At 38.4% G+C, this 20,223-nt stretch overlaps 1 protein-coding gene across 1 annotated transcript in view; it reads left to right on the forward strand.

Moving 5' to 3' along the window:
- The window catches only part of TRIQK (triple QxxK/R motif containing), a 55,702-nt gene that overhangs the window by 18,367 nt on the left and 17,112 nt on the right, over nucleotides 1-20,223 (forward strand). The window contains exon 2 of the mRNA XM_063450325.1: nucleotides 11,713-11,798. Coding sequence (XP_063306395.1) covers nucleotides 11,713-11,798 — 86 coding nt within the window. The remainder of the gene's footprint in view (nucleotides 1-11,712; nucleotides 11,799-20,223) is intronic.

Consider the following 20,223-nt stretch of genomic DNA (forward strand, 5'->3'; position numbering starts at 1 on the left):
TATTATAAATAAGAGGGGGGAGTTGCCATCAAAGAGGGAGGGGGGGGGACCCCTACAGGAATTTATTATAAAAACTGAGAGGAGAAGTCTGTGACAATCGTTTCAATGTTGCTATTACTTATACCTATGTAGTCGTTATTATTCTTTGTATAAAAAGTGAGTTTGATTTGGTTCTAATGAATGTGAACACACATATTTTTAATGGTTTTAATTAATTGAATTAAAAGTTTACGTTTTATATGGGCTTGCTAGCCTCTTCTCGTTTTTCTGATCAACTTTTCAATATTTGCAACTATATAGGAAAGCTATCCGTTTTATTTTTATTTTTTTTTTAAATCTCCTCCTTATTACATTAAATGCATGTGTCGTTTGTACATGACCGCATCCCTTTAATGTTCTTAGGACATTAAGACTGGTGAGACGTTTTCAGCTCATAACGGCTTTACAAATAGTACCGCTTTAGCTCGTGAATAATTCTACAGCCTACAGAAAATCTTGTTTGTATTAATGCATCCTTCTCCTGCATAGCTGGAAACTGAACTTGAGTTGTGAGAACATTTAATTTCCATCTTATGAACAAGTGGATGGATTATCTACCTACCATTAAATTTAATATGTCAACTTGAAGCTTTGAGCACGTTGCTTCTCCGAAATGAAAGTTGTTCCCGAGCACTTAATGTTTTGTAAAATGATGTGTCCTTTGCAAATGTATTATTAGTGTCAAATTGACTCACTCACCTTCGAAGATTGAAAAATGCCCAGTTACTGTATTTTGTGCCATTACATAGGAATAAAATGTAGATTTTTTTTATTTTTTTATTTTTAATTCGGTACACTTTAAAGGTGCAGTATATGTACCCCAAACACCAGTAATAATCACAGTTTCTCCCTCTTTGCAAAGCAGAAGACAGTGATTTTTTTTCTGCTCCTTTTGAGAATATATTACTGAATATACAAGCATCAGTCTACAGTGTTTTATAATATTTTAATATTTAAGCCAATATCCACAAAATTTTTTTAACCTGTAGCGCTTAACTGATTAGATTTTTTTTTTTTTTTTAAATCTAAAATTTTGGGGGGAAAGGATTTCCATAATTTAGTATTAGAATGGTTAAGATATCAAGATATGTGTTTTTCTTTTTTTTTGGTTTGTTTATCGGTGTGAAATACTTTTACAAAGCACTTACCGCTTCTATTGTTAGTTGTGGTGTGTGTTGCACCCCCACCGATCTTTTCTTATTGTAAAATGTTTTTATTTAAGTAGAAATGTTTAATAACTTTAAGGAACACTGCAGTGCTATAGTGTCAGGAATACAAACATGTATCCTAAAACTTGATGATCTCCGTTAATTCAATGCTATCTCAAAACTGCATTGCGCTAGTCTGCATCTTCTTAATGCAGCTCTATGGGGAACATTCTGCGTCTCCATGCAGTGCACACATTGTGCAGCACTGACCCAGGAAGCACCTCTAGTGACAATCTGAGTAGTGCCACTAGAGGTGTTACTAGGCAGCAATGTAAACACTGTTTTTTTTTTTCTCTGAAAAAAAAAATGTTTAAATTAAAAAAGCCTGCAGGGACAGGCAGTAGACACCAGTACGACTACATTAAGCTGTAGTTGTTCTGGTGACTGTAGTGTCCCTTTAAGCTAAGTGCTTGTCCAGAGTCAACATTTCAGAAATTGTGTAGATCCAAATTATATTGTTGTGCAATTTAGCAAGCAGTCATTCTTTCTTAGCTAAGAGGACTACTAATGTGATATTTTTAGTGCTCATGTTCTGCCACCATATATTAGGATTTCTGTTTGTTGAAGCATTAGTCTGTGCCTAGGTTTCGGTACCAGTCATCCCTTCTGCCGGGGTAGGCAACCTTCGGCAATTCAGATGTTGTAGACTACATCTCTCATAATTCTCTTACAGCCATTCTGTTAGCAAAGCATCAGGGGAAATAAACATCTGGAGTGCCCAAGGTTGCCTACCCCTGCTTTAGGGTATTGAAAAGCAAGACTCTCCAACTGGTGGGAAAAATGCATAACTCTTATAAATATATTAATAGTTGTAGTACAATGATAATTCTAGTTTCCTAGTGTTTAATAGTGCTTGGGGGATGTCTTTCAAATATTTAGTAAGCAATGTTGAAATATATGATGTCACAAAGATTGTGAATGAGATGGATCGAAGACGTACCCCTTCACTGCTCTCATGGGGATAGATGGGAAAGTAAAAAGCAGACTTCTCCTGCTGGAAAATTGGTGCCAAATACATGTAGCTTGTATTGGAAAATATAACTATCTCGCGTTATTCTGCTAAGCACTTTGTATACCAGTTTTTTATTTGCTAGATGGTAAGCTTACAGCCAGGGTCTGCAGTTATTTTTGTATTACTATTTTGATGCAATAAAAATACCAATTGTTATTAAAAACTCAAGACACAATGAATATTGATAGAATTTATGAAAGGTGTTGGTATTTGCATGCTATCCTAATATTTGCTGCCCAATCCTAGAACGATATGTGTACATGCATGTTGCATATTGCATTTTGTGAGTACCTGTTCAGCCTTGGTAGAGGTGGACACATATTGTATACCACTCCTATTGCATACCTGAGGTTCACATCTTGAAGATGTTTAGAGCTAAAAATTGCAGCATATAGTAAAATCTTATGTATATTTATCAGGTATACTAATCTCATTTCATAATATTTTCTCAAGTGTCACTGAATACAGAATTGTAATGAATTTAAATTCAAATTGCAAGATTCATGCTGAAATAGGAGATTCACCAATGTGGCTATAGTAATAAATTGAATCTCATTTTTGTAGTTTAAATGTTACCATTTGGATTCCAACTAGCTGCAGTTCAGATTATAGTAACCATGTTATGTTATATGTCATATTGATTCTCCAGGTTTACTTTAATGTTAAATGAATTTGGATTTTTTTTTTCTTCGAGGCATATTGTTCAGGGCATTGGCAATTAGAAAACCATTCTTGCCATTTGGTTTCATTTATAAAAGCATATTTAGGATTTTGTTACAGCCACAATGTTTACGTTTTGTCCACAAAAGAACTTTCAAATTATTTTCCATCTGGTACAGCTGTGTATGGTTTAGTCACATTTGATTTTGTGACCCAGGAAATTGTGTGCAAAAACAGAAATGTATATTTTTCTTCCAGTATACATTTTATCTTAGGAGCAAGTGAGCTGAAATGTTATTGAAAAAATCAACTTTACACCGAATGTCAGTCACACTGTGCAGCACTGCCCCAGGAAGTACTTTTAGTAGCCATCTGAGGAGTGGCCAGTGCAGGTATCCCTAGGCTGTAATGTAAACACTGCATTGTCTCTGAAAACACAGTGTTTCTGAAAAAAGCCTGAAGGGAATGATAATACTCACCAGAACAAATACATTAAGCTGTAGTTGTTCTGGTGACTATAGTGTCCCTTTAAGTGATCAAATTCTTAAAAAAAATAAAAAATAATAATAATATATATATATATATATATATATATATAATGTATTTATTATACAAACCACATAATGTAAAAGTATAAGTAATTCCAAATGGATTCTAAATTCATTCATTAACACAGCGTTGTCATGGATTTTATACCTTGGATAGTGGGAATGTCTTTAGTCATTATATCTTAGATATAAGTATAAAACAGACCAGACACCAATGAAAGATAAATGTTGTGTGTTGGGAAGCATGTTCTCTTATATTAAGATAAAAATGTGATGATGTATTCCAGGTGTCTGGATTACCCCTTAAAATGATTGCCACCATACCAGTAGTATTTTTACTGTTGACATAATCTCACAATCTCTTTTTTTCCTTTGACGATAAATTGAAGGCACACTCATGACTGTTGTATCAGAAACCACTGTAATGGAGATAATGCAGATAATGTGATTTAAATAAAAAATGCAAATGATGTTTTTTTTTTTTTTATTGTTTTTTAAGCAAAAAACAATCAGTCGCCACTGTTTTTTTTTTTTTTTTTTTTAATAACAGAGGTCATAAAGTTGTTACAATTATTGTCCAAACTTATTTGCTCCACTGTTTTCATTGGAAGCACTGTGCATATTCACAAAACGTTATGAATACATAATTCAGCCGTTACCAATGAATTCATGAAAAAAACATGAATGAAACTACTCTGCATGCTAATTGCAGCAACCAGGTGGAACAACATCCAAGTAGTATGTTAATAGAATGGCATTTCTTATAGCTGCAGCTTTTGTGCAAGCACTCTTATCAAATGCTGTGATAATCTGCAGCATGCCCCCACTGTACAAGAACTTGTACTACCCAAACGAAAGCTAAGCATTCATTAAGACATCAAAGTAAACCTTATGGACATGTAGCTGCAGTATATGTTCCAAATTGCTTAAGATATGAGTCAGATGAAAAGAGTCAGAAACCAGGGTCTTCATCAAAAGTGTCAAAAAAAATTAAGTGTTAGATAAATAGTTATGGTGCTTGAAATAGCCCTTTAATACAATGATTTCTAGGAATCACACCACTGACTATGCTTAAAGAGTGCAGACCTGCCCAGAGAACGGTCAGATCAGCCTATGTTAGTGTACGCCAGGCTACCTGCCAATCAAGCAGGCCAGCCCAGTAAAGGCGGACCACACAGGTACAACTGTTTCTGTGCACTCTGTATGGTCCTAGTACCTTGAACATTGAGCGAGTGTGTCTAATGATGCACTCGTGCTTTCGGTGAGCACTTCCTTGTTGTCCTCAAAAACAGGACACCATGGAACAATGTCAGAACCATAGACGTGCTCAGGACATTCCATTAGGGTGTGCACCTAGATAATGATGCAAATGTTTTTTTTTAAAGGTTCAAAAATACAGTATAGTTTTATTTATGATACTAAAGAAAATAAAACTATTGGAAGAGAGTGTGGTGCTTGTGCTGTATTTGTTGGAGATGACTTGTGAGCAGGGCCGTACTGGGAATAAAAAGCATCCCTGGAAGACTTTTTATACCAGCTCTCTAATACATTGCGTCATATTGTGCCATCTTCTTATGCCCTCCAGCTCCATCTTCCTCCCTCTCTCCCCCTCAAGCTCCATCTTCCTCACTCTCTTCCCCATCCAGCTCCATCTTCTTCCCTCTCTCCCCCTCCAGCTCCGTCTTCCTCCCTCTCTCCCCCCTCCAGCTCCGTCTTCCTCCCTCTCTCCCCCTCCAGCTCCATCCTCCTCCCTCTCTCACCCCTCCAGCTCCATCTTCCTCCCTCTCTCCCCCATCCAGCTCCATCTCCCTCCCTCTCTCCCGCTCCAGCTCCATCTCCCTCCCTCTCTCCCGCTCCAGCTCCATTTTCCCCCCTCTCTCCAGCTCCATCTTCCTCCCTCTCTCCCCCATCCAGCTCCATCTTCCTCCCTCTCTCCCCCATCCAGCTCCAGCTTCCTCCCTCTCTCCCCCATCCAGCTCCAGCTTCCTCCCTCTCTTCCCCATCCAGCTCCATCTTTCTCCCTCTCTCTCCCCCCTCCAGCTCCATCTTTCTCCCTCTCTCCCCCCCCTCCAGCTCCGTCTTCCTCCCTCTCTCCCCCCTCCAGCTCCGTCTTCCTCACTCTCTCCCCCACTCCAGCTCCGTCTTCCTCCCTCTCTCCCCCACTCCAGCTCCGTCTTCCTCCCTCTCTCCCCCCTTCCAGCTCCGTCTTCCTCCCTCTCTCCCCCACTCCAGCTCTGTCTTCTTCCCTCTCTCCCCCCCTCCAGCTCAGTTTTCCTCCCCACTCCAGCTCAGTTTTCCTCCCTTCTCTAGCTCTGTCTCCCTCCCTCCAGCTCCGTCTCCTTCCCTCTCTCCCTCCAGCTTCAGCACACTGAGACTGGACACTAACATAGAGACTCGACAAAGGCATTAAGGGGTCGAAACGTTGCTCTTTGGTATCTTGTTCCAATAAAATTGCCTCTATTTTGGAATTCGCTGGAACGCCTGGATTACTTTTTTTTTATTGAAAAACTAACATAGAGACTGTCCTACCTAAGTCATGACGGTTAGGAGGCCTGTTATATCTTGGCTGCAGATTTTATGAATATACGAGCATTCAGAATGTTTGTAAACATTTCTGCCAAGATTCCGGGTGGCAGAACACGTGTGGCTTCCATTTGGAGCAGCAGAGAGATCATGGGGGAGCGATAATGGAGAAGCAAGAGAAAGATAATTGGGTGCTCGAGAGAGATAATGGGGTCTGAAGAAAGATAATGAGGGGCTATGGGAAGATAAGGATAGCTAGGCAACGATGCCTTACATTGGACACTGGGATACACACAATGACATTGCATACACGGCAACACCAACATACTCATATATTTATATTGCATACACACGAACACCAACAAACTCACATACATTGCGTACAAATGGATATTAATCAAACGACAGAAGGAACGACACTGTGATACACTCCTATCACTGCCAGCCATCCCCCCAATACCACCCCAATACAGCCACTGTGAAACCCCTTATCACTGCAAGCCATCCCCCATACCAGGACACTACTTACACACTGCCATGCCACCCTCCTTACAGACACTATGATAACCCCGATCACTGTCAGCCATCCTCACATCCCCTATACTAGCACACAGTTGGCACCCCACTCTTCACATACCGCCATGCCACTCTCACCAGACACAATCTAATATTCACCTATTACTGCCAGCCACACAGCTGACACTCTGCTGAGCATGCACTCATTCTCTCCGGTACCAAACACTCAGAGTGTAAGTACAAACCACAAAAGTTAAAAACAATTGGATATGGGTGGATTGACGCTATTGAATTGTGAGAAATTGAGAATTGTGAGAAATGCAACATAAAGTGCAAAAACCAGTACAAAATACAGGGTGCGCAATTAAAGACACCACCACACAATGTGATATACTTATATCAAGGAGGACCTTACAATTTGTCTCTGGTTATCTGTAACATATAAAACTGTACCTAGTATTATACTTTATATATATATATTTAAGTACACAAAGGTAATGGGTCATTCACTCTTCCCAGAGCCACGTAGAGCAGGCTCTGGCTGTGATGGCTCATCAGCAGATAAAGTTGCTGGAGTGAATCCTGGAATTCTGTTACTCCAAAATATTCAGGAAACTTGAGGGTTTTTCTCAAATGGATTTACTTCAATAAAGTGCAGAAAACAGGATATAGACAAATAATATAAAATATCCGAAGTAAAAGCACAACACGTTTCAACCATGTAGGTCTTCCTGAGGTGCATAGTTCCTCATTCCCAGTGTTTGTTTAAATAGTAGTCTGGGGGTGTTGAATTTTGGTGCCATTTTCCCAGTATTCGATCACTTCCGGTTTCGGGTCACTTCCAGGTTCAATATAGTTCTTAAAGGGATCTGAAGTATTGGCAACCATTTTTCTTTTGGGACACAATACTTGTTGTATGCAATGGTGCCCTTACTTAGAGATCGTTGCTGCTTTTATATATGTATACATTGTGTATGTGTGTATATATATATATATATATATATATATATATATATATATATATATATATATATATATACAAATAATACTATTAAAACCAATACATTTTAAAATATGAGATTGTTATAACTCATGACTACATATGTGATATAAATCTGTAAAAAGAGAAAAATATATATAAGTTTTGGAGAGGTAGGATAAACAAAATGCCATAAAAAAATATACAAATATAAAAAATCTAAAATATATATAATATGTTAGTTTGAGTGATCTCCTGACAACTAGCACTGGACCCGTGAGAGGAGACCCGCCAGCCACGCTCCTCCAGAGACACCGCCTGCCCAAGCACCTCGGGCTGCTCCAAGGGACCACTCCCACCCACTGACCTGTCCCGTCTCCCCGCAACTTCCAGCAAGCTGGCTCCAAACTCCGATCACGCTGGAAACAGCTTTCTTTGGAGAACGCTTTGGCTTTTGCCACCCGGAAGAACGCCTATCACTGTTGGGACGTCATGATGAAATCCCTTATAGTCAATATGACATGATACCACAAGCTTTATTCAGTTACGTCCTTTGAGTGCAAAAAGCCCCATAAGCTTAGTTTTACTTTTTAACAATTTATATTGTGTCATGACTATCACATACATAAATACATGTTCTATAGCAGTACTGACACATTCTTTACTAAGAGGTTCATATTTTGGAATGGAGAAGAAAGTGGGTGCTTTTCTTTGTTAATTACTAGTTTCTGATGAGCTGATATGCTTGTAGGTCTGTCAGGATTTAGATAGCCTTATTACTTGTTACATGGCTATCTGCATTAGGACAGTACCACAGGACATTAACCCCTACACAACACTTACCATAACCGTATCCTAAAAATATTGTGTAATGTAGAAAAGATACATGATGGCAAAGTGTGCATTAGGAGAAATTAACTCCATCAGAGGGTTCTGGAGGCATTTATTACCCCCTTCAACCTTTGGTTTCAGAGTTTATCAATAACATTTTCTAGTAATACATAGCTGACTGGACTGTTTTTCTTTTCTCTCTTAATCTGTGTAAATATTTGAATATGCATTGTTTTTCCTTTGTATTTTTATTAATTCTTAGCACTCTGAAGCTCTGTGTTTGTGACGGGCTATAGTGCCATAAAGTAACGTTTTATGGGCAGAAGACTCATTATCGGGTGCTGTTGTTTATTTCACCCATTATAAAATAAAGCCGCTTATCACCTACACACACTGTTCAATATTAAGGGAAATTAGAGATTTACAGACAAAGAAACGACCAAAACCAGTATTGAAAATAAATATTGAAGTAAGTCAGTTTTCAGGTGAAAATAGATGTCTTTCAAGCGTAACGATGTGTTTTCATTGGAAGCACAGTTTATGAAGCTTTCCTGCGTGTGTCTGTTTGATAGGACTAAATGTGCTCATAAGCGGCTTAGGCAGTATTCAGAAAATAGCAACGCATTAATTTTTAATGCACAAAATGCCAGCGTAGAATATGTTCTGCCACATGACGATAATGAGGGGGGATATTGTAAATTCTGCCGAGGAAAATCAAAGACGAGCGCTTTGAAATATGAACATCCGTAAAACAATAACTAGATATACACATTATAATGAGCCTGGACAGTAATATGAGCAGAAAAAAAAACCTCAGGCTCTGTGCCTCTGGCAGGGTTTGATAAATTCTTAATAAAATTGAATGAGGAGCTCAACCATAAAGGTAAAAAAACATTTTTTTATTAATTGGGTCTAATAGCACAGGCATCGAAAAATACATGCCAAAAAAAACCTAAACTCCGCAATAATATCAAGACAATAGTACATTAAGTATACAGGAGAGTGGTGCCCCTTGATAAAGGCATTTCTGCCGAAACGTTGGGGGCTCTTTCGATTTTTCTCCCTCTTCTCACTATTCTTGGGATTTGTCTTTTGATGGTATGTCTTTTTTGGGGGTAATTTCTTCTAGGTATCCATATGATCCTGTATTAGGAATTACATTATTGCTTTGTCTAGTTTTGTTTCATGTATATATGTGATCATGGTATAGTTTGTATACTTCATGTACTATTGTCTTGATGTTTTTGTTGAGTTGTTCGCATGTATTTTGGGATACCTGTGATATTAGACCAATTTAATAAAAATATTTTTCTACTTTTAGGGTTGTGCTCCTCATTCAATTTTATTAATAGATTTCTTAGGTCTTTGGGGAAATAGGGCTTTGAGTGAGCACCTTGTTTTGTTAAACACATTCTAATACTATTGATTAGTGTGCCTACCTATTCTTAATTATTTGTCTTTGATAAATTCTTAGGCATCACTGAAGCCATTAGACAATTTCCCTTCCAAATATTTCTCGCACCTGATGCGATCTACAAATCAAGGGTTACAGCAAAGCTTGCTTTTAAGTTTCTTTTTAATACTAAGTGCCAATCTGTTCAAAATACGGTATGTTAAACATAGCTCATGGATAATCAATACAAAATTTCTTAAAGTAGCACTGTCAGTATTTGGCTACTTTTCCGAATTTGCGAAGTCCCCCGACAGTGTCTGTGGAGGTGGCAGGTAAAGATAGAATTTACTTACCCGAACCTGTCCCTAGCGGGAATGGCCATGTAGATCCGGCAGGGTCCTCTTTGGAGCCAACAAGACTGCGGGATCCTCCATTGCCACAGCCAGTTCTTAGTACCTGCCATTAGTGAGTAAGAAAGTCAGGTGGAGGAGAAATAAAAAGACAAAGTAGTCCATACTTTGTCTCTGTATATCTCTTGGGTTGGAATTTCAGTGAAATTCCAACACAGTCAAAAAAGTATTTCATAAAGATTCTATCTTTAAAAAATAAAACATTTTCAGGGATTCGTTGACAGTGTTGCTTTAAATGAAAAGACAATTAAGGAAATTTAAGACCTTGCTTAAGGTTTTGGACCTTGAAGATAAAGGTTGACTTTTTGGTTGAAATACAAACATAGGGATTGATTTAAAGAAGACTAATATGGCCAATAAGCGCTTGTCTATGCCACGTCTATTTTCCACCTGCATCCTGCCTTACAAAGAAACATTTGGCTCTGGTTTTGAACATTTCTATAAATAGGGGACACCAACACTACAAAATCACTAACAAATCAGTCACTTCATTCTCTACTATAGCAAAGCATGAGAGGAGTGTCCAGTGCAACTACAATGCTGTAGCTGCTGTGATGGTGAACAGGAGAGAAACCTGTAGAGTCCTGTCAGAGTGGGCAAAGTCATCTAATAGTCCTCTATGCCTGGTAATGACCGGTAATGGATCAAATCTTTACTCACATTTTTCAGAGAATCGAATTGTTTACTAGCAATTCTAGGACAGTGTACAGATGATATTTTCTGTACCTTAAATGTAGGTGTACCTTGACAGGAACACTTTTTAAAGGGTGCGTAAACAAACACTACACTATAAGCATTAATATCCTTTGTGACTCCAATGAGCTAAATTGATCCCACACAACCTTAGATGTTGCAGGTATAGTTTGATGCAAACGCAATGTGAATCTTTTATGAACTCAGAGACTTGTCTCTCTGCACGCCTGTGTTAAGGAGGTACCTGAAGTTTGGCACATTAGAGCAACGTGCTATCTTTCCAATTAATTTTCTCCGTTCAGACTTTTTATGTCTGGAGAAAATGTTAATTGAACTAAGGAGCTTTTGAAGTTCCAGTCTTCAGTGTGTTAAGTTAAGATTGTAAATTCTTGATTTAGAATCCTGTGGGTAAAGAGCCTCGCGATCTTCATACAGCTGCTACTGAGGCCCAATCTTTGCTCTGCCTCGAGCTTTTTGGATAAGAAGAAAATGTTTCCAGTCTGCTCATTGTATTTTGTCCTTTCTTACTAAATGTTACAGCTATGTTATAAAAAGGGACAATAATGTAGCCTGTAACATGTATAGAAGGTGTCACGATTCCAGATTATTTTGAACTACTACTCCCACAAATCTTTCAGCCTATGAATATCAGGGAATCATGGGCGATGTAGTTCAGTATGCTCTGCTGACCACCACTCAGTGTCCCTTGTATAGTCTTCTTTGTTTTGTGTTTTGCGCATGTTCAACATTCATTTTGTTAAGGGGGTCTTTGACGAGAGCCTGGGTGTGTGACATCATACATGCTGTGTTTGTACATTTAAAATAAATATAAATCAGCGATGCTAAAATAATTCCGAGTATACATTTCACCATCAATTATTCATGCATTTTCTACTTTAGGAAGACAAGACTACAAGAAAACCAAGCCTGTATTAAGAGCAACAAGATTAAAAGCAGAAGCCAAGAAAACAGGACTCGGAATAAAGGTAAAGTTCTATTTGATAGCTTACATTAACTTTCTCTGCATATTTGCTTCCTTCTCCCCCAGGATACTCTGTATGAATATTGATTTCTGAGAGAGATTGCTTATGACACTTCAAAACCTGAGTCGAATGGCAGCATCTGAAATATTTATCACAGGCTTCTTTTACTTAAGGCATCAATTAACCCCTTGATTGCTTTTCCAATGACGGCTTTAAAGCCTTGTGATTACTTCTTTATTGTTAAGCATTATTCCGAGGATAAAGGAAATACATTTATAATCTGAGTTTGTCATAATATATATATATATTGTATGCCATATTTTGTTCTATTTTATTTATAAGACTATGCTTGTAGAATACAGCACAATACTTTAAAAGGGGATATGCAGTAAAATGGAATGGTTGCGAATTGAGAAGTAGACATGCTCCTTGAATCGTGCTGGTTTTGTCCTGGAATAATTGTGGACATCTTCTGGGCAATTCGTTTAGTCACCTATTCGATACCTTTGTCTGCACAATAATATAGATACAATTAAAGGAGACTGATTTTATTGCTCCATGATCAGATTTGCAAGACTCTTACTGATCAGGGGACGGGAGTTATGTCAATGCACCTACCACTCGCATAACCTGCTACCTAGAAGTTTATCTTGATGCCATCCAAGATTAGGACCTGCCAAGGATGGCATTGACATTGTGACAGGCTTATGATCATTTACTGTAACTAAATCCCCTTTACTTTTGCCTATGTCAGGTGAGCATTGTGTAAGCTTTGAAGTGGGTGTTTAGTGAGTGATTGAGTGCAGTGCATCTTGTATGTTTGTATATCTCCAAAATAAATTAATTAATAATGTTTAAAAAAAAGCCCTAATTGAAAACTATTCTATCAACATGCTTTACCACCCTACACTTACTTTTTTGTATTGCTTTACTCATTTACCTCTAGAATGTAAGCCCATTTGAACAGACACCTCAACCACATCTATGTGCATCCATCTCGTCTGGTTACAAATACTTGTCTGTTAGTTAGTCCATTGTACAGCTCTGCAGAAATTGGTGGCGCTTTGTAAACATCAATAATTACCACCCTTTTTACACTTACCCAATTCCAGCGACAATGTCCCTCGGCACAGGGTCGGCGCTCCGTCTTCTTCAACGTCATCCGAATCAATGCTCTCCTATGGGGATTTACTGACATTGGATGTCCTCATGTAGAGTGCAGGACGTCCAGCAACAGCGTAAAGTCCGCTAAAATCCCGGATGCGCCTCTACTGGCTGTCTAGTAAATGTCCACTTAAAGCTGTTTTAGTGCTGCAATATAAACATTACCGTTTCTCAAAAACTTCAGTGTTTTACATTGCAGGACTAAAGGGGACAGAGACATTGCACCCAGACCACTTCAATGAGCTGAAGAGGTCTGGGTGCCTACAGTGTCCCATTAAACTCTAGATTGTGATGGATGTGCCAAAATTTGCACTGACCACCCCAGGGAAGGTACATCTTTTAGTCTTATAACTGGACGCCCAGAATATAAAAAACCCAAACCTTAATTCTGTAAAATCAATGAAATTATTTTAGCAACGGAATCAATAATAGACTACATTCCAATTATTGCACTATTCCACTATACTCTTCTTAAAGATATTTTTGTAGTCACTTTAGACTGCGTTTAAGATGTTTTTTTTTTTTTAGTTTTTTTTTTTTTTTTAGTTTTTTTCAAAACAAATTCTGATTCTTTGTTTTGTTTTATATTTTAGGGAACAAACACTGAAAGAGACAGAGAATTGTTGTTCTTTTTATTTATAAAACTAAAATATATTCTGTAGTATGTTAAGCTTGTCTGATATGGTTGCCACGCAGCTACCGAGTATGTACTTCTGATTCATATTTCACTGTATTTTCACCCCAAATTCTCACCCCTTCTCCTGTCAATCTTATTCTAAGCTCATAGAGTTGAAACAATATAAACAGCATTTTTAGAGCGTAAATAATTCTCAGCGGGTTCAGCGTTGTACTTGAAGATTTTACTGCAGAATTGTAGTGCTCTGTATCCGTTATATTACTTCAGCCTCAAAGCAGAATAGGATTCTACCTTTTTATAGCAGTAAGAGAGGTCCCTATTGTATATATAATATAGAAAACAAAAGCTGAGGATAACAAATCCCCCTAAAAATATTGTCACACACTAAACTTTTAAAGTAATTGCGGATATTTTGATATTTGTGTAATATTTTCCTAAATTTAGTATTCTGCTACCATATTGTTATAGGTGTTTCATTCCTTTTAATGGACCGCTTGATCATTTAGAACCGGTCGTTAAACCATAAAGACATTTAATATTTTTTAGCTAGACAAAGGTAAAGCAGGTGTATGGTCCATCTGAGATGAAAATGTTTATAAATGTCATGTCACCACGTTAATATGTACAGTTTTTTTTTTTCCTTTTATGTCCATTTTTATTTTAAAATTCTTGCTTTAAGCATAAATATAAAGGACTACAAATATGGCACCCACCACCTTCTATTCTCAAAACAGCATGCTTGGAATCTCATTATTATTATTGTTTGTATGAATGCTAAAAATTGTCATTTTGGAAAGGGGTGGCTCTGCGTGATTTTCCACCTGTATGGAAAAGGGAACAATTTTTTTTCAGTCCGGTATTCTTAATTGATACTTAACTTCAGCACAGTGTAAAACACGTGTACTTCAAGCTGCGTTTACCATCCATATATTTTAGATTGTAAGCTCTTTTGAGTAGGGTCCCCATCAACCTATTTGTAGGCTGTACAGATGCTCTATTAAAACAGGTTTGTTTGTTTTTTGCAGCTGAATTGAGAACCGTTTCCAAATAAAAGTAATAACAGTTCTGACTTGGTGAATAACCCTGCTTGATGTCTTGATGATATAAATTAAAGCAACTTTTCATTTTTATTTGTTAATGATGTTTGTGATATCTCAAGGTTGGTAGTATTCCTGTTTTTTATTTTTTTAGGCGAGGTAAGGCCACTGCAGCCAGCGCTGGAATGCGTGCCGAGCACCTATGGTCCACGTTCTTATTACTTCTACCCAGTCCATGCCAGAAGTGGCGGGAGGCTCTTAAGGTGCAACGCACGTACTGGTTGTGATGTGCTCCATTGAGAAATCACAATGTGCTGCATGCATGGGCAATGCAATTTTGGTGCCAAATTCAAACAGGAAGGCCTTGGAGATTTTTTAAACCCAGCCACAAACACCTGGCAGCCGGGTGCTGTTCCGTTCTATTGTAGGTGTGTTTTCACTAGCCAACCAGAAGCATGTGGGGAAAAAAGAAAATGTTTATCCAAGTCCAAGCATCCTAACTGTGCATCCTGCAATCAACCTGTGCTTGATGTTTAAAGAAAGAAAATCTATAATAGTTGTTCTAAAGAGGAAGTGGAAGTATCTAAGAAAGCTGAGGTCTCCTCTTTGCTGTCTTGGTTCCAGTCCAGTCTCCATCAAAACCTTTTGTGAGGTAAAAAAAAACCCTGCTATTTTAGTAGCTCTGTCATCTGTCACCCTTGAATGGGATGCAAAACCTTCAGAGAAAAATAAGCGTAAACGGGAAGAGTTTTCAGACTCAAATGCCAATTCCTCAGATCGTTCATTTTCTGAAGATTCGGATGCTTCATCTGATGAGGATTTTGCCTTTCCAGATGAGTTCTTGCATAAACTCATTAATGAAGTTTCTATGTGTATGGAAGATAATATAGATCGAAGAAAACATGAGAAAATTAAATGCTTTTCTCCCTAATCTTAAAGATCTCATGCTTAGAGAGTGGAGAGATCTCTCTAGAAGTCTTTTCCTAAAAAAACACTTTAAAACCATATTTTCTATTATGAAGAAGACAATAAAAAATTAGAAGATCTTCCGAAAGTGGACATACCTCTTGTGCAGCTAGGCATTAACACCACTCTACTTATTGGAGACTCAAGGGGATTAGAGGATACCATGGACAAGATAGCAGAAATTACCTTTAAGAAAATAATTTCTAACCTATGCTGCACAGAGTAAAGCCTTGATTATGAGTACTTCTGTAACTAAGGCACGATTCGTTTGGTTGGATTCACTGGAAAAGTATATATGGGAGAATGCAAAGAAGATCGACTCAAACTTCTGTAAAATATCAAAATGATGTCTGGTTTCTTGACAGACTCTAGAATCAGACACTATGGCAGCCAAATCCATGGGACTTTCTACAGTAGCAAGAAGAGCTGTCTGGCTAAGAGGTTGATCTGCGGACTCTTATGTCATTCAAACAAGGGAGACTGTTAAATTCTCAAGTGAATGTCCTACTGAAACAAATGGCAGAAGGTAAAAAAGCACTTCCAGAAAAGAAAAAGAAGGATCAGTGGAACAATTCTTCAATAAAAGTAGATCCTCGTACAGTGAATCCTTTCACAGGGCTCAGGTCCTTTGGTGACCAGATTCTTACGAGCAGTCTTTAACTTACTTCCTACTATTCAGGAACTCACCTTTCCTTGGGTTCTGGAGCCCTCTGTGAAACTCATGAAACCTTTACTGGAGTGTCAATTAAAAAATTTAATCTAGAATATTGATTGCTATTACATCAGCTAAGCATTTGGGGGAACTTTAAACTCCCTCTAAAAATCTACACCCTCCTTTCTTTCTAAGATAGCCTCAGTGAACAATATTAATCAGGAAATCGTCTTGCCTTCTTTTGTCAAAATCCTCAGAATGAGAAAGAAAAGAAATTCTATTGTTTTCTCTGTTATTTAATAAGGACTAAGCAATTCAGACACTGAGAGCATTAATGTGTCTTCTACCAGGGCCAGCAATGAGGACTAATGGCCTCAAAAGGATCCTTGGCCATGTGGATAAAGGAAGCAATATCTCTGGCTTACAAATCATCTGGATTGTTTCCTCCACTTCATATTAAAGCTCATTCCAAAAGAACATTGGCAACCTCTTGGCTTCAAAGGCCTTCGCTACTCCTGCTCAGATATACAAAACAGCCACATGGTCTTCTATCCACACCTTTCCAAAGCATTACAGGCTAGACGTACAGGCCTCCGAGACTGTTTTTGGGTGCAAGGTTCTTTAAGCTGTTGTAAAGTGAAGTTTATCCCACCTTTAAGAATTGCCTGTTCCCCTACTAAGCCTGCGCCGTAGTAGTCTACCACTCACAACAAGACACGAACAAGAACACCTAAACTAGCAGGTTCTTGTGCCCCACAGGAACTCACACATAGGCACAACTTTGACCATGCATTCATAATGCTCTTTAGCGGAACAATTCAATTACTACCCCCTCTCCCCCCTCCGACCAACGTATACTAATGTAAGAATGCAGTATAGATTGCTGGAGGGGGCTAGTCTTCCAATAGGGCACTTCTCTCCTCGTGAACACCGCAAATGTGCTTTACTCCAACCCTGGAAGACCCCTTACTTTCATAATGTTTTCGTTATCACTTGTGCATACAATAAGAAAAAATCCTCATTCTGCATGCCTATTGCTTGTGAAGTATACCAATTGTGACCTGTTACATACTTACGACCTGTTAAGAAATGTAAATCATATTTTTGGCATATTTGCAGAATGAGAAAAATAAAGAATAAAAAAAAAAAAGGAATTGCCTGTTAATCCCTAGTGTTGCACAGCCTCTATTTTTTTTTTGGGGGGGGGGGGGGGGGGGGAAGACAACATTTTTACTTAAAGTCATTTAGAGGCAGTGTACATCTAATTCCCTCCCATGTTTAATAAATATTTTTTTTTGCAAGAGTTTGGCTGTGTGCTTTCTGGGGACATAGAGGTGGTGAAGGAGCTTCATTTTAAGTTTTACAGTCCTTCCTGCCTGTTTGGCTACAAGAGAAGGTGAAATCCGTATTGTTGCACTGCCTCTAATCTTAAGGAAAAATACATTTACGGGAAGTAAAAATTTGTTTATTTCTCTTGTTTGCTATAAACTGATATAATGACAAAATGTAAAATATTTAAACATCCCGAAAGTATCGCAAAACTGTTAATTGGCTATTGATCCTGTGACCTACGTCAGAGTTTTGTAATTTATGTCAGCACCTACCCACCTATCCATTGAATGGTAGGTAGGCAAAGAGATTGGCTGTCCTGTATCTTCTCTCTCTCTCTCTCTTTCTCTCTCTCTCTCTTTCTCTCTCGAGCACTCAGGAGTCTTTCCAGGTAAATTTCATCTGTTGCTTTATTGAGCAATTAGAAATTCACACAACGTTCCAGTCGACGTTTCAGTCTGTAAAAGTCTTCAATAGTCTTCAATAAAGCAACAGATGAAATTTACCTTGTAAGACTCCTGAGTGCTCTCTACTGGTATAGTATACAATTTGGTTGGAGACCGCACCGGAGCATTAAAAGACCGGGAGCATTAAGTGCTGGGACCTGGGACGTGTGATATATATATATATTTATATATATATATAGTGTATATACATTTTAGATATATTTAATTTAAATATGTTAAAACAGAAATCATTTCCTTGTATCTGGCAGATGAAAAATCAATTTTTACAAGTTCTAGCTAATAGCAAATGCCAAGGTATTACTAGCAAGCTGTACCAGCTGCTCAGCTCCCAGATGATGGATTTGGTTGCATTCCAGTATTTGCTATTACAATCATGAAACAGTGCTTTCTTTTTGCTCCTGATTGCAGATCTTGATCAAGCATTGCCATACGACGCTTTATGTTTTCACAACATAATCTCTGCAGTTAGTGCCGTGTGTCAGCTTTTAATGAGGAAAAGGAAATTGCCATTTTTGTTAAAAGACGTATCATTAACCTTATGTCTTTTTATGTTTTACGTGCTTTTCTTATTTTTTTATATATTTTTTTACATGTATTTATTTATTTTTGTTTTTTTGTTTTTCACTTTCTGTTTTATGTGCAAGATGGTAATGTTTGCTTAGACTTGCCAAAAGAAGCAAAACATTGAAGCAGCTATAAATGGCTTTGTACCTGTTCAGAGGCACGATGCTAGAGGCTGAGAAATGTTCAAGTATGCTCGAATCAATCTGCTTTTATTCACATTTTTATTTTATTTCATTATTTCATTTATTTTGACTATTAACCTTTACTAAAATTGTTGGCAAGGCTGACTACACAATAAATTGTTTTTTAAAACCATTTTGTTAAATTCCCTAGGATGTTTGTGTTTAATGATAAACATCTTTGTGGTGGTGTTTTGGAATCTTTATTTGCAATTAAAGTCATGGTATTGTTCGTGAACAGTGTCCTACAAATTAGAATTTGTCAGGATCACATCTCTTGGCAGCTGAGATTTGGTGTTTGAACTCCCTGGTCGGCGGTATAGTCCCTCAAGTGCAATTCCCTTTGCCTGTTTTGGTGTCAGGGTAGCGGAGAGCAGCCTCTGAACAAATTGTAGCAGTTCAGCTGCGTCAACGGCGTTGGGGATCCCCCGCACCTTCAGGTTGTGTTGATGTGCGTTGACTTCCAGCTGCCCGACTCTAGCACTGAGTTGTGCGCAGGTTGTGACCAGGTCTTGTAAGTGTTTTGCCGAGGAATCTTGCTGGGTTCGCAGAGTATGAACCTCTTCCTCCGTAGCATTAATCCGTCCCGTCACAGTACCTAGTTGCTCCCGGAGCACTGCTAATTCCAAAGAGGAGAAGGCCTTGAGTTCTTTGTTTTGGAGTCCAGAGGGGGTTTGGGCTGCCTCTGGGGCTGCACCCGGTTTCTGCAGGGGTGGGGATGGAGCCTCCAGCATGTCGAGGTACTCGTCGTCCGAAGCCGATATTGAGCCTCGTAACGAGTCATGCCCGTGGTCCGCCATCTTTGGCTCTCGTGGTTGAGATAGAAGCAGTCCTATCCCTCGTTTGCTCCTCATTGGGCCCTTGAGAATTTCGGGAGTGCTTCCCCATGGTCCTCTGATGACTCGGGCAGCTTTGTATGCTGTTTTCAATAGTTCAGATTAGCCCAAAAATGTGGAAATCACAAGATTCAGCAGGAGCTGGTTTAGCATGCATCTTTACAGCTAGCTTGCTGGCTACATCCCCCTCCCCCATTACATTTTATTTGTGCTGTGACTGTAAGGCATTGATCATGGATGAAAATGTAGTTTGACTTCCTCTTTGCTCCAGAATAGCCTGAATTCTTCATGCTAAGTGATTGATAATGTGGTGGAAATATTACCTATATGTTCGGTCTATGTTACATGATTGCTGCATCATCAACTATCACATCCCATGCTCTATTCGATTAAGATGTGGTGATTGTGGAGACTATTGACATACACAAAGCTCATTATCATGGAGCCAATTTGAGATGACTTGCTTTGTTATCTGGTGTTTTTGTTCTACTGGAAGTATCCATTAGAACATGGAAAGGCTGTGGCCGTCAACTAAAGCATTTGATCTTAAACAACAGTCCAAGACTACTTTCATCCAGTCTCCACTCCTTCAAAAAA

The sequence above is a fragment of the Pelobates fuscus genome, chromosome 4 (assembly GCF_036172605.1).
Source record: "Pelobates fuscus isolate aPelFus1 chromosome 4, aPelFus1.pri, whole genome shotgun sequence".
Taxonomy (NCBI): Eukaryota; Metazoa; Chordata; class Amphibia; order Anura; family Pelobatidae; genus Pelobates; species Pelobates fuscus.